Source organism: Otolemur garnettii, unplaced genomic scaffold (genome assembly GCF_000181295.1).
Source record: "Otolemur garnettii isolate 467f Iridium unplaced genomic scaffold, OtoGar3 scaffold00032, whole genome shotgun sequence".
NCBI lineage: Eukaryota > Metazoa > Chordata > Mammalia > Primates > Galagidae > Otolemur > Otolemur garnettii.
The window spans coordinates 11975776-11985635 of NW_003852427.1; the positions used below are offsets into that span (position 1 = coordinate 11975776).

General features: G+C 37.4%; 1 protein-coding gene across 1 annotated transcript in view; it reads right to left on the reverse strand.

Annotated features, from left to right (window-relative positions):
• Nucleotides 1-9860, reverse strand: part of XRN1 (5'-3' exoribonuclease 1) — a 132774-nt gene that overhangs the window by 100714 nt on the left and 22200 nt on the right. Inside the window, exons 11-14 of the mRNA XM_023512996.1 lie at nucleotides 7259-7325; nucleotides 6938-7043; nucleotides 4539-4628; nucleotides 1298-1454 (exon numbers count right to left, since the gene is read on the reverse strand). Coding sequence (XP_023368764.1) covers nucleotides 1298-1454; nucleotides 4539-4628; nucleotides 6938-7043; nucleotides 7259-7325 — 420 coding nt within the window. The remainder of the gene's footprint in view (nucleotides 1-1297; nucleotides 1455-4538; nucleotides 4629-6937; nucleotides 7044-7258; nucleotides 7326-9860) is intronic.

Consider the following 9860-nt stretch of genomic DNA (forward strand, 5'->3'; position numbering starts at 1 on the left):
GGCTGGGGATTCGAACCCACCACCTTAGGTGTACGTGGCTGGCGCCTTAGCCGGTTGAGCTATAGGCGCCGAGCCAAGTCCTCCATTTTCTAACTCAATTTAACGAGTTACTTCCATGTCCTAATAAACTGTATTAAGCAAAAACTGTCATCTAATGTAATTTGAAAAGAAAAAAATCCTAAAATCTCAAGAACCACTATGTCACAACTATCAAAGAACAGTCCACAATACATGTTTTTATTAGAGATTTATAGGAAGAGGTAGACAAAGCATAAGAATGTCTTCTAGAAAATGAATATAGAAGACATAAAATTTTTTTAAAACAGAATATTCTCAGGGTGATACTCAAAATATTAATAAACAGACATGGGCAGTGAGCAATTAAAATGGATGTGGCTGTAAAGAACTTGCATGATCCTATTGGTTTAGCATGGTTGAATGTCAAAGCTTAACACATTTGAAGGTAGGAAAAGAAAGCATAAAAGAAACTTACAAAACAAAAAAAGGATGTCAGGATCAAAGATAGGTTAAGGTTCAGAAAGATGCAGACAGGAGCCTGGTACTGTTAAAGTAGGTAAGGGATGTGTGTTTACTCCAATTCTTGGGAGCAGACCATGGAATTAAAAGAACAGACTGATATACTAACAACTAAATTAAGTTTACCTTCAGAATCACCTTAGTAAACACAGTGTAATTTTGGTGACCATTTCACCCTTGAAACATCTTCCTAGTCTGTGAAATATGTTAACCAAAGAAAAGCCTTTCATTTCACAATCTGATAAATGAAATGCTTAACATCCAAATACATTCTGAGGCAATACTGCATTTAGATAAATGACTTATTAGAATCATCCCTATTCTAAAAGATAGGAATAAAAGAGAAGAAGAATGAACCTACAAATGTCTGGACAAAGTAGATTTGAGATGGTTTCAGATTCTGTCTGTTTCAGTTTATCATCTTTGGTGGAGAAACAAATTGAAGATGTGGTTAAAGGCACAGAAAATGAAGCGAGGCTCTGAATGGTTTATGGAGTTTGTTGGCACTCATAACACAAAGCTAAATTCAAATTAAAGAATTACTTTTCAAGGGAGTTGTTTAAAAAATACTATATTTAAAACAAAAAATAAATATATTTAGCTATTAAATAATTTGGGGTATTATTGTTTCTAAGTTTGGCAGAGGAGCTCCATAAGTATCAGAAGGGATGTTAAAAAATGCTCTGATTTCTCTTCAGATTGAATACATCTTTTGCCTTTTACTAAAAAGGACATAAAATCATTAAATTCTAAAACCCACCTGGTAGCATGTAGGAAGTAAATTTTTGCTAGCTGCTGGAAGCACAGCAAGAAGCTGTTCAAAAGGCTTAAAAGGTTTTCCTAGTTCAAAGTGTATCTTGAGTGTACTGATGTTGCGGATATCGGACAGGAAAGGTGCATAATGATAAGGATAATACCTATCAAAGAAAACTGAGTTTTAAACAAATGTAACTTTATGAAACAAGTCAATACTACTATACTCTGGTTTCTCTTCAAATCGTATAAATCTTTTGCCTTTTACAAGTCAATACTAAATATATACCTTTTTCATTATTTTATTTTAACAACACACAGCAATAATTTTAAAGAAAAATAGAGTACCACCCATAATTTTGCCATTTGGATATGATATATTAGCAATGTTGGAAATTTTAGGTCATGTGATAATAGCATATTTATTACATTTTCTTTTCTTTTTTTTTTTTTTTTTTTTTAAGACAGTCTCACTTGATTGCCCTCAGTAGAGGGCTGTGCTGTCACAGCTCACAGCAACCTCCAGCTCTTGGGCTTAGGCAATTCTCTTGCCTCAGCCTTCTGAGTAGCTGGGATTATAGGCGCCCACCATAATGCCTGGCTATTTTTTTATTGCAGTTTGTCCGGGGCTAGGTTCTAACCCACCACCCTCGGTATATGGGGTCAGCACCCTACTCACTGAGCCACAGGGGCCACCCTTCTTTTTTTTGAGACAGTCTCGCTTTGTCCCCCTGGGTAGAGTGCTGTGGTGTCATAGCTCACAGCAACCTCAAACTCTTGGGCTCAAGAGATCCTCTTGCCTCGGCCACCTGTGGAGCTGGGACTATAGGCACCTACCACAACGCCCAGCTATTTTTTTCTTTTTTCTTTTTTTTTTTTAGAGACAGGGTCTCGCTCTTGATCAGGCTGGTCTTGAACTCCTGAGCTCAAGCAATCCATTTGCCTCGGCTTCCTAGAATGCTAGGATTACAGATGTGAGCCATATTTCCTTAATTTTTCAAGTCCAGTTTCACATTTCTAAAATTTGGATGTATCAGGTAATTGAAGAATAAATATGACATAATGCTTTTAGTTCCCCAAATGTTGATCATCAACTTTCCAATCAATAGACTGGACCAGCAGTAATGAGGTAGAGATACAGAACTGATACAAAAGAGTATCAGTTTTATCACTTGGGCTTGGGTCCTGTTGACAAGGGGCTGAGAACAGCTGAATATTCTCATAAAACGAGGATAGTGAGAATAGTGACTTTGGGCTTATATGGCCATTACTAGTCAGCTCTAAGAATTTTTATCTTTGAATTAGTATGCATATTATCCTATTTGTGATAAGGATTAAATCACATATCAGTTACACACACATTATTTTTGTTTTTGTTTAATGCCATCCCATCTTTAACTATAGGCACAAGTATTTCTACAAAGTTTTGAACACACAATATTTTAAAACTTTAAAAAATTTCAACATGCTCTTAATGTTTGACTCAGGACAATAAAAATTGAAGAAATGTTTTTATATTCCATAATTACAGCATATATTTCAAAACAATGGAGTTTAGGAGGCAGAATGGCATATGGAATAGAAAATATACAGACTTTTGAATCAGGCTTAAATTTGATTCTTGGTTGTACAATCTTTAAGATTACTTAGCCTTTCTAAGTGTTAATTTCTTCATCCATAAAGGGAGAAAAGGGCGGGGCCTGAAGCACAGTGGTTACAGCGGCGCTGACCACACGCACCAAGGGTGGCAGGTTTGAACATGGCCCAGGCCAGCTAAACATCAATGACAACTGCAACCAAAAAATAGCCAGGTGGTGTGGTGGGTGCCTGTAGTTCCAGCTACTTGGGAGGCTAAGGCAAGAGAATCACTTAAGCCCAAAGAGTTTGAGGTTGCTGTGAGCTGTGATGCCACAGCACTCCTCTGAGGACGACATAGCGAGACTCAGTCTCAAAAGAAAAAAAAGGGAGAAAAAATATGTATTTACTTTAGTATTATTATTATTTTTGGAGATAGTCTCAGTATGTCACCCTCAGTAGAGTGCCATGGTGTCACAGATCACAGTAACCTCCAACTCTTGGGCTTAAGCAATTCTCTTGTCTCAGCCTCCCAAGTAGCTGGGACTACAAGTGCCTGCCACAATGCCCGGATATTTTTTTATTGTAGTTGTCATTGTTGTTTGGCGGGCCTGGGATGGGTTCAAACCTGCCAACCCTGCTGTATATGGCTGGTGCCCTAACTGCTGAGCTACAGGCGCCAAGCCTATGTATTTACTTTAAATAGTTGTGAAGATTATATGAGAACATGCTTTTTAGGTGCCTGTCCTTAATGCCTGATTGTACAAGTAAGAATAACTTACATTTATTCTAATAAAAAATGGCAAATCAAAGATTTTCTTTATTAGATTGATTTTTAAGGGGCCCTGAGAATCAGGTTAGTAACTATAAAATTGTTTCAAGGGCTAGCAGTAAGTGAAATCATAATAAATACTGCATTATTTTACATTGGTTTGTACTGCTGGATGGCGCTCTAAAACAGAGCTTAGTAGATGTGCTTTGAACAAAACAGAACCATGGTGTCATCCAAAAGTATCTATTATTCACTGTATAATTTTATTTTTTTTGCAGTTTTTGGCCGGGGCTGGGCTTTAACCCACCACCTCCAGTATATGGGGCTGGTGCCCGACTCCTTGAGCCACAGGCACCACCCTATAATTTTTTTTATTTGTTATTTTTCTATTTTGGCAAATAGTTTAGAAATGTAGATGGAATTTGTTGGAATAGGAAACATGAAAGAAATGGAGAACTATTAGTATTTCCAGTAAAAGCAAATAATTCCTTTCTCCTTCACCCATTTAGCCTAACATACAAATAGCCCATTCTTCAATTATTCCTGATAGAGAATTTTTTTGCAAACAAAAAATGTAAAGACAATACAATGAACACTCAACACATACCCATTACCCAGACACAATAATTATCAAGACCATGTCACTCTTAATTCATCTTGATAAAGAATTTTAAATTCTCAGATTAACAAGGACCTTTTATTATGAGCCATCTGCTAGGGCTGGAAGCAACTTTGTTAGACAAGAGTTTAAGTATTTTCATTTAAGAGATTCCTGTATTTCAGTTAAACTTGGTTGTAAGCATCTTTAAAAAAAATAAATGGAAATAAAAGAGATCTCTGAATGAGATTCTAATGGAATGAATCATTATAAAAATATAAATTTTATTTTTTATTCTCTCACCAGCTCCAGGACTGAACTCCATGATAGTAATAGTGCAAAATCCACTGTATTGCCTGAACATAACATGCAGCTTGATTAGCCAGAAAGTCGCTGAAAGCAGAAAGGAATATTTTTAATGTATCATTATTTTGTAACAACATGCTAGTGTCCTTAGAGCACAGTATTTGCAAATATAACATTTTACCTTCCACGGTTTATTTAAACAAGGACTTAGCTAAAATGCATAGCTAAAATTCATTATCAGAATAATTCCATAATACTATTTTTTAAAAATTCCATCCTCTCACATGAAAGCTTTGCCTGTTTTCCTAAACCAACTATCAAAATAGTTAAACCCGATATTCATATTTACTCAGTTAATGTACTACACCTTTGGTTTAAAGTTTGAAGATTTACACCCAATGAAGCTTTCTATAAAGTGAGACTAACTCTCATAAATAGTGAGGGAAGAATTGTAGAGAGGTATAGAAATCTTTTTCATATGGGAAGAGACCTGAGAAAGCAAAGGAGGCAAATCAGGAAGATCTTAAAATTTGGTTATAGCAGTCTAGACACTATTTGAAAATTATTGTGTGTTTTTTTTAAAATAGACATTCATGAGCTGTTTTGCAGTTTTTGGCTGGGGCTGGGTTTGAACCTGCCACCTCCGACATATGGGGCCGGTGCCCAACCCCTTTGAGCCACAGGCGCCACCCTCATGAGCTATTTTGAAAAGCATTATCTACTGAACCAGGTGTCCTCAAACATGCGGCCCACAGAGGACATTTATCTGGTCTGCTGGATGTTTTTGCCGCCATTTCCTGTCCTGTTTAGCAGCTGACTCATCCTGGGGTCCACAGTCTGGCTCTCCAGTGGTCTGAGGGACAGTGAACTGGGCCCCTCTGTAAAAAGTTTGAGGACCCTGTACTGAACAATATTCCCTCTAATCCCTTTTTTACTGAAAAACCAAATGCCATCATTTAAAGGTCAGGTAAAATAAATCTTCAAATCACAAAAAACAAACAACAAACCAAGAGAAAAAACCCTATGATAAAGCCAAAAGTGGTAACTTAGAAATTCTGTATCTTCATTATTTCTGGGATGTTTGCTTTTGAACATGAAATATATTACTATTTTTTTTTAGTAGAAAAGAAACATTTCACTACTTAAAATCTAGATCAGGGGTCCTCAAACTTTAAACGGGGGGGCCAGTTCACTGTCCCTCAGACCGTTGGAGGGCCGGACTGCGGCCCCGAGATGAGTCGGCTGCTAAGCAGGACAGGCAGTGGCAGCAAAAATACCCAGTGGCCTGATAACTGTCCTAGGCAGGCCGCACGTGGCCTGCGGGCCGTAGTTTGAGGAGGCCTGATCTAGACAGTCAAGAAAACAATTTTAACTGCATTATACCAATCACTATTACATTTTAGAATGTTTCTTTTTTCTATATTCAGATTGTTTTTTTTTCAAGGGTTAATAAGAATACATTGTATATCGGGGCAGTGCCTGGGGCTCAAGGGGTAGGTTGCTGGCCCCATATACTGGAGGTGGCGGGCTTAAACCCAGCCCCAGGGCTTGACGCTTATGGCTCAAGTAGCTAAGGCGCCAGCCACATACACCTAAGCTGGCAGGTTCAAATCCAGCCTGGGTCCGCCAAACAACGACAGCTACAACCACAAAATAAAAAAATAGCTGGGCATTAGGGTGGGCGCCTGTGGTCCCAGCTACTTGGGAGGCAGAGGCAGGAGAATCGCTTGAGCCCTGGAGTTGGAGATTGCTGTGAGCTGTAATGCCACAGCACTCTACCCTGGGTGATAGCTTGAGGCTTTGTCTCAGGGGCGGGTGGAAGTGCTGAAACAACTAGACACCTGCCTGCTAAAAAATAAAAAAATAAAAATATAAACCTGGCCCTGGCCAAAAATTGCAACAACAACAACAAAAAAAGTACACTATGTATATATGATTTGTGTCTTGCCTATAAGATATGTATTTAATGATATATTAAAAGCATCTTTGCAAATTTTTATGAACTTTCTGCAAATATCAATTTAGCAGTTCTGCAAATTCTGGACATGGCAGAGGTCATAAAAATGGTGACAGTGAAGATGAAGGTCAACTATGATAGACATTCTTATTGGACATTTAGATTATTTCTAATTTTTTACTATTGTAAATAACTTTGTAATAAAGATCCCTATGTATAAGCATTATTTTTCTCTTTGGAAATTTTTATCATAGAAATATGATATATATCACAATTAGTATCACCTTCTCCAAAACCATACTAGCTGAAAGATCTACAGTAATTGCTGAAACCAAAAAATCCTTTCCTCTGATTACTTTATCAAAATTATGCTATTTTCTGAAGAACTATACATTCTAATTTTCACTACTTTAAAGTAAAAGCATTGACAAAAACGTACTCAGATACTACGTCAACTCCCATCTTCGTCATGTAATATGTTCTTTTATATTGTCTAAACTCAGTTTCAAACAGGTCATCATCTTCAGTCTCATCTTCTAAATTATCTGAGAAAAAAGCCAGAAAGATAGTGACTGACAATTATGAATATCCTGTTTTCCTGTTTTTTACTTAGTGCTTTGATAAATGCATGTAAAAGTTGATGCTTTTAAGTTATCATACAACTTTGTTTCACCCAACATTAATAAATTAGTACTAATAAGTAAAAAGGTATAACTATTCTATCAAAATAATACCATATCAAAATACAGTTTATACTCACCCTTAGAAGTTACCACTTCACCTTTATTTTTTTCTAAAGCAGCCCAACATATAGAATTTTCCGGGCCCTATAAAAATTACAAATCAATATAAAATGAATGGCAAGATATATTTCACAGTGAGATATTTAATAAGGAGATATTAAAAATACTAAAGATAATTAAAATGATCCTTAAGAAACACTCTGTTCTGTAAAAGCCTAAGGGAGAGAGGAGGTTTGATGGCGGAAGGGTAAATGGTGGGACTATATCTATGGTGCATATTGCAAGGGTACATGTCTAATCTATTAAGTATAAAGTATAAATGTCTCAACATAATAACTAAGTAAACGAGGTGAAGAATATATTAACTAGTTCAATGTAAACTTTCCAAATTGTATATAAAATCAGCACATTGTACCCCATAAATGCGTTAGTGTATACACGATCTATGTGTTTATGACTTAATAAGAAAAATTCTTAAGTAATGTATAAATGATTTTACTTATTACTTGTTTTATAGAGCTATACAATTTGATTATGTAGAACTTAATAGTCAGTCATTCCAAAGATCTATGAATAATCTTCACCAACATAAAGCAAAATATATTTAATTATATATGTGCTTTAAAGAAAAAAATATTTTAAGAATATTTCACTTACTTAGAGGAAAGTATACAATATCAAACTCTTTTCTCATTTATCAATTTTAACATTTATATATGTCAAATTCTGGGCTACTGTTAACACAATCTATTTGTTTATGGTTGAATTCAATGGCTTCAATTGTTACCTATTTTCTGTATCTCTACATACCATCATTTTTTTTACCCCCTGAGATAGGGTCTTGCTCAGTTGCCCAGCTGGAGTATAATGGCATCATCAAAGCTTACAATCTCAAACTCCTAAACTCAATCAATTCTCCCACCTCAGCCTCCCAGGTATCTGAGACTATTGGTGTATGTCACCATACCCAGCTAATTTTTAATTTTTTATAGAAATGGGATCTTGCTATGTTGCTTAGGCTGGTCTTGAATACCTGGACTCAAGCAATCCTCTTGCCTTGGCCTCTCAAAGTGCTTGGATTACAGGCATGAGCCACTGCACCTGGCTCCACCATTCTTAAGACTTCATTTCTCTTCCATGTAACCCATTTACTTTCCTATAGTTGTTTCATCTTACAACATCCTTCATACTCTACCCATCTGTATTTCCTTCCTTATGACCTCTATGCTATGCATTTTCCTCCTCTATGCTATGATTGTCAGTCTATGGTCAATGACTGCCTTTAGTTCTTTCTACCTCCTGAACCCCTTTTCTTTTTTTTTTTTTTGAGACAGAGCCTCAAGCTGTCCCCCTGAGTAGAGTGCCATGGCATCACGCTCACAGCAACCTCCAACTCCTGGGCTCAAGCGAGTCTCCTGCCTCAGCCTCCCAAGTAGCTGGGACTACAGGCGCCCGCCACAACGCCTGGCCATTTTTTGGTTGCAGCCATCATTGTTGTTTGGCGGGCCCGGGCTGGGGATTCGAACCCGCCACCTTAGGTGTATGTGGCTGGCGCCTTAGCCACTTGAGCCACAGGCGCTGAGCCCTGAACCCCTTTTCTTAATCCAATCTAATACTTCTATCACTACCTGAGCCTAGACTATTCCTGCACAGTGCCTCTAATGTTAGCCACATGTGTCTGAAGAGTGGTGAAGTTTAAGGACTGATCTGAAGTCAGGGAACCAGGAATTATTGACCTGTAAGTTTTGTGTGTACTGGTTCCCCAAAAGTTGCAAAGCATGTTTTCTTAGGAGAGAAAAACAGAATGCAGACTGCTGCCGAGTACCACTAAGGAAGAGCTAAGTAATTAGAAGGACTACTAGAGAAAACCAGGATAGTTACCCCTGAGGCAAGATTAGGTTTGAACATAAATAGAATGAATGCAGCAAGAAGAGTGTAAGAAACTCATCAGAATCCAATAATTATGAAAAGACTGAGTAAATTTTCAAAAGAGGTTTATTTTTCACATTACAGATGTTCTTTGGAGCCTACTAGAGATGTTTTGTAGGGCACAAACATATTCTAATTGATTCTATTATTTATTTATTAAGCACGTAGCATTTATTAGATATACTATGTATATTGATTATCTTAACCTTGTCTATTGTGTTTTATTAATTTTTCTTTTTTTTTTGAGATAGAGTCTCACTATGCACCCCTCAGTAGAGTGCTCTGGCATCACAGCTCACAGCAACCTCAAACTCTTGGGCTTACGTGATTCTCTTGCCTCAGCCTCCCAAGTAGCTGGGACTATAGGTGCCTGAGACAACACCTGGCTATTTTTCTTGTTGCAGTTGTCATTGTTGTTTAGCTGGCCGGGGCCGGGTTCGAACCTGCCAGCCTTGGTGCATGTGGCTGGCTCCATAACCACTGTGCTATAGGTGCCAAGCCTATTGTTGTATTTTATACGATTACACATATAAGACATTTCTAGAGAAAAACCATTGATCTAGATGATCCTCTTAACATGAAATACTATAAATATCCACATTAAAAAAACTAGTTGTGGCTCGGCGCCTGTGGCTCAAGCGGCTAAGGCGCCAGCCACGTACACCTAAGGTGGCGGGTTCGAATCCCCAG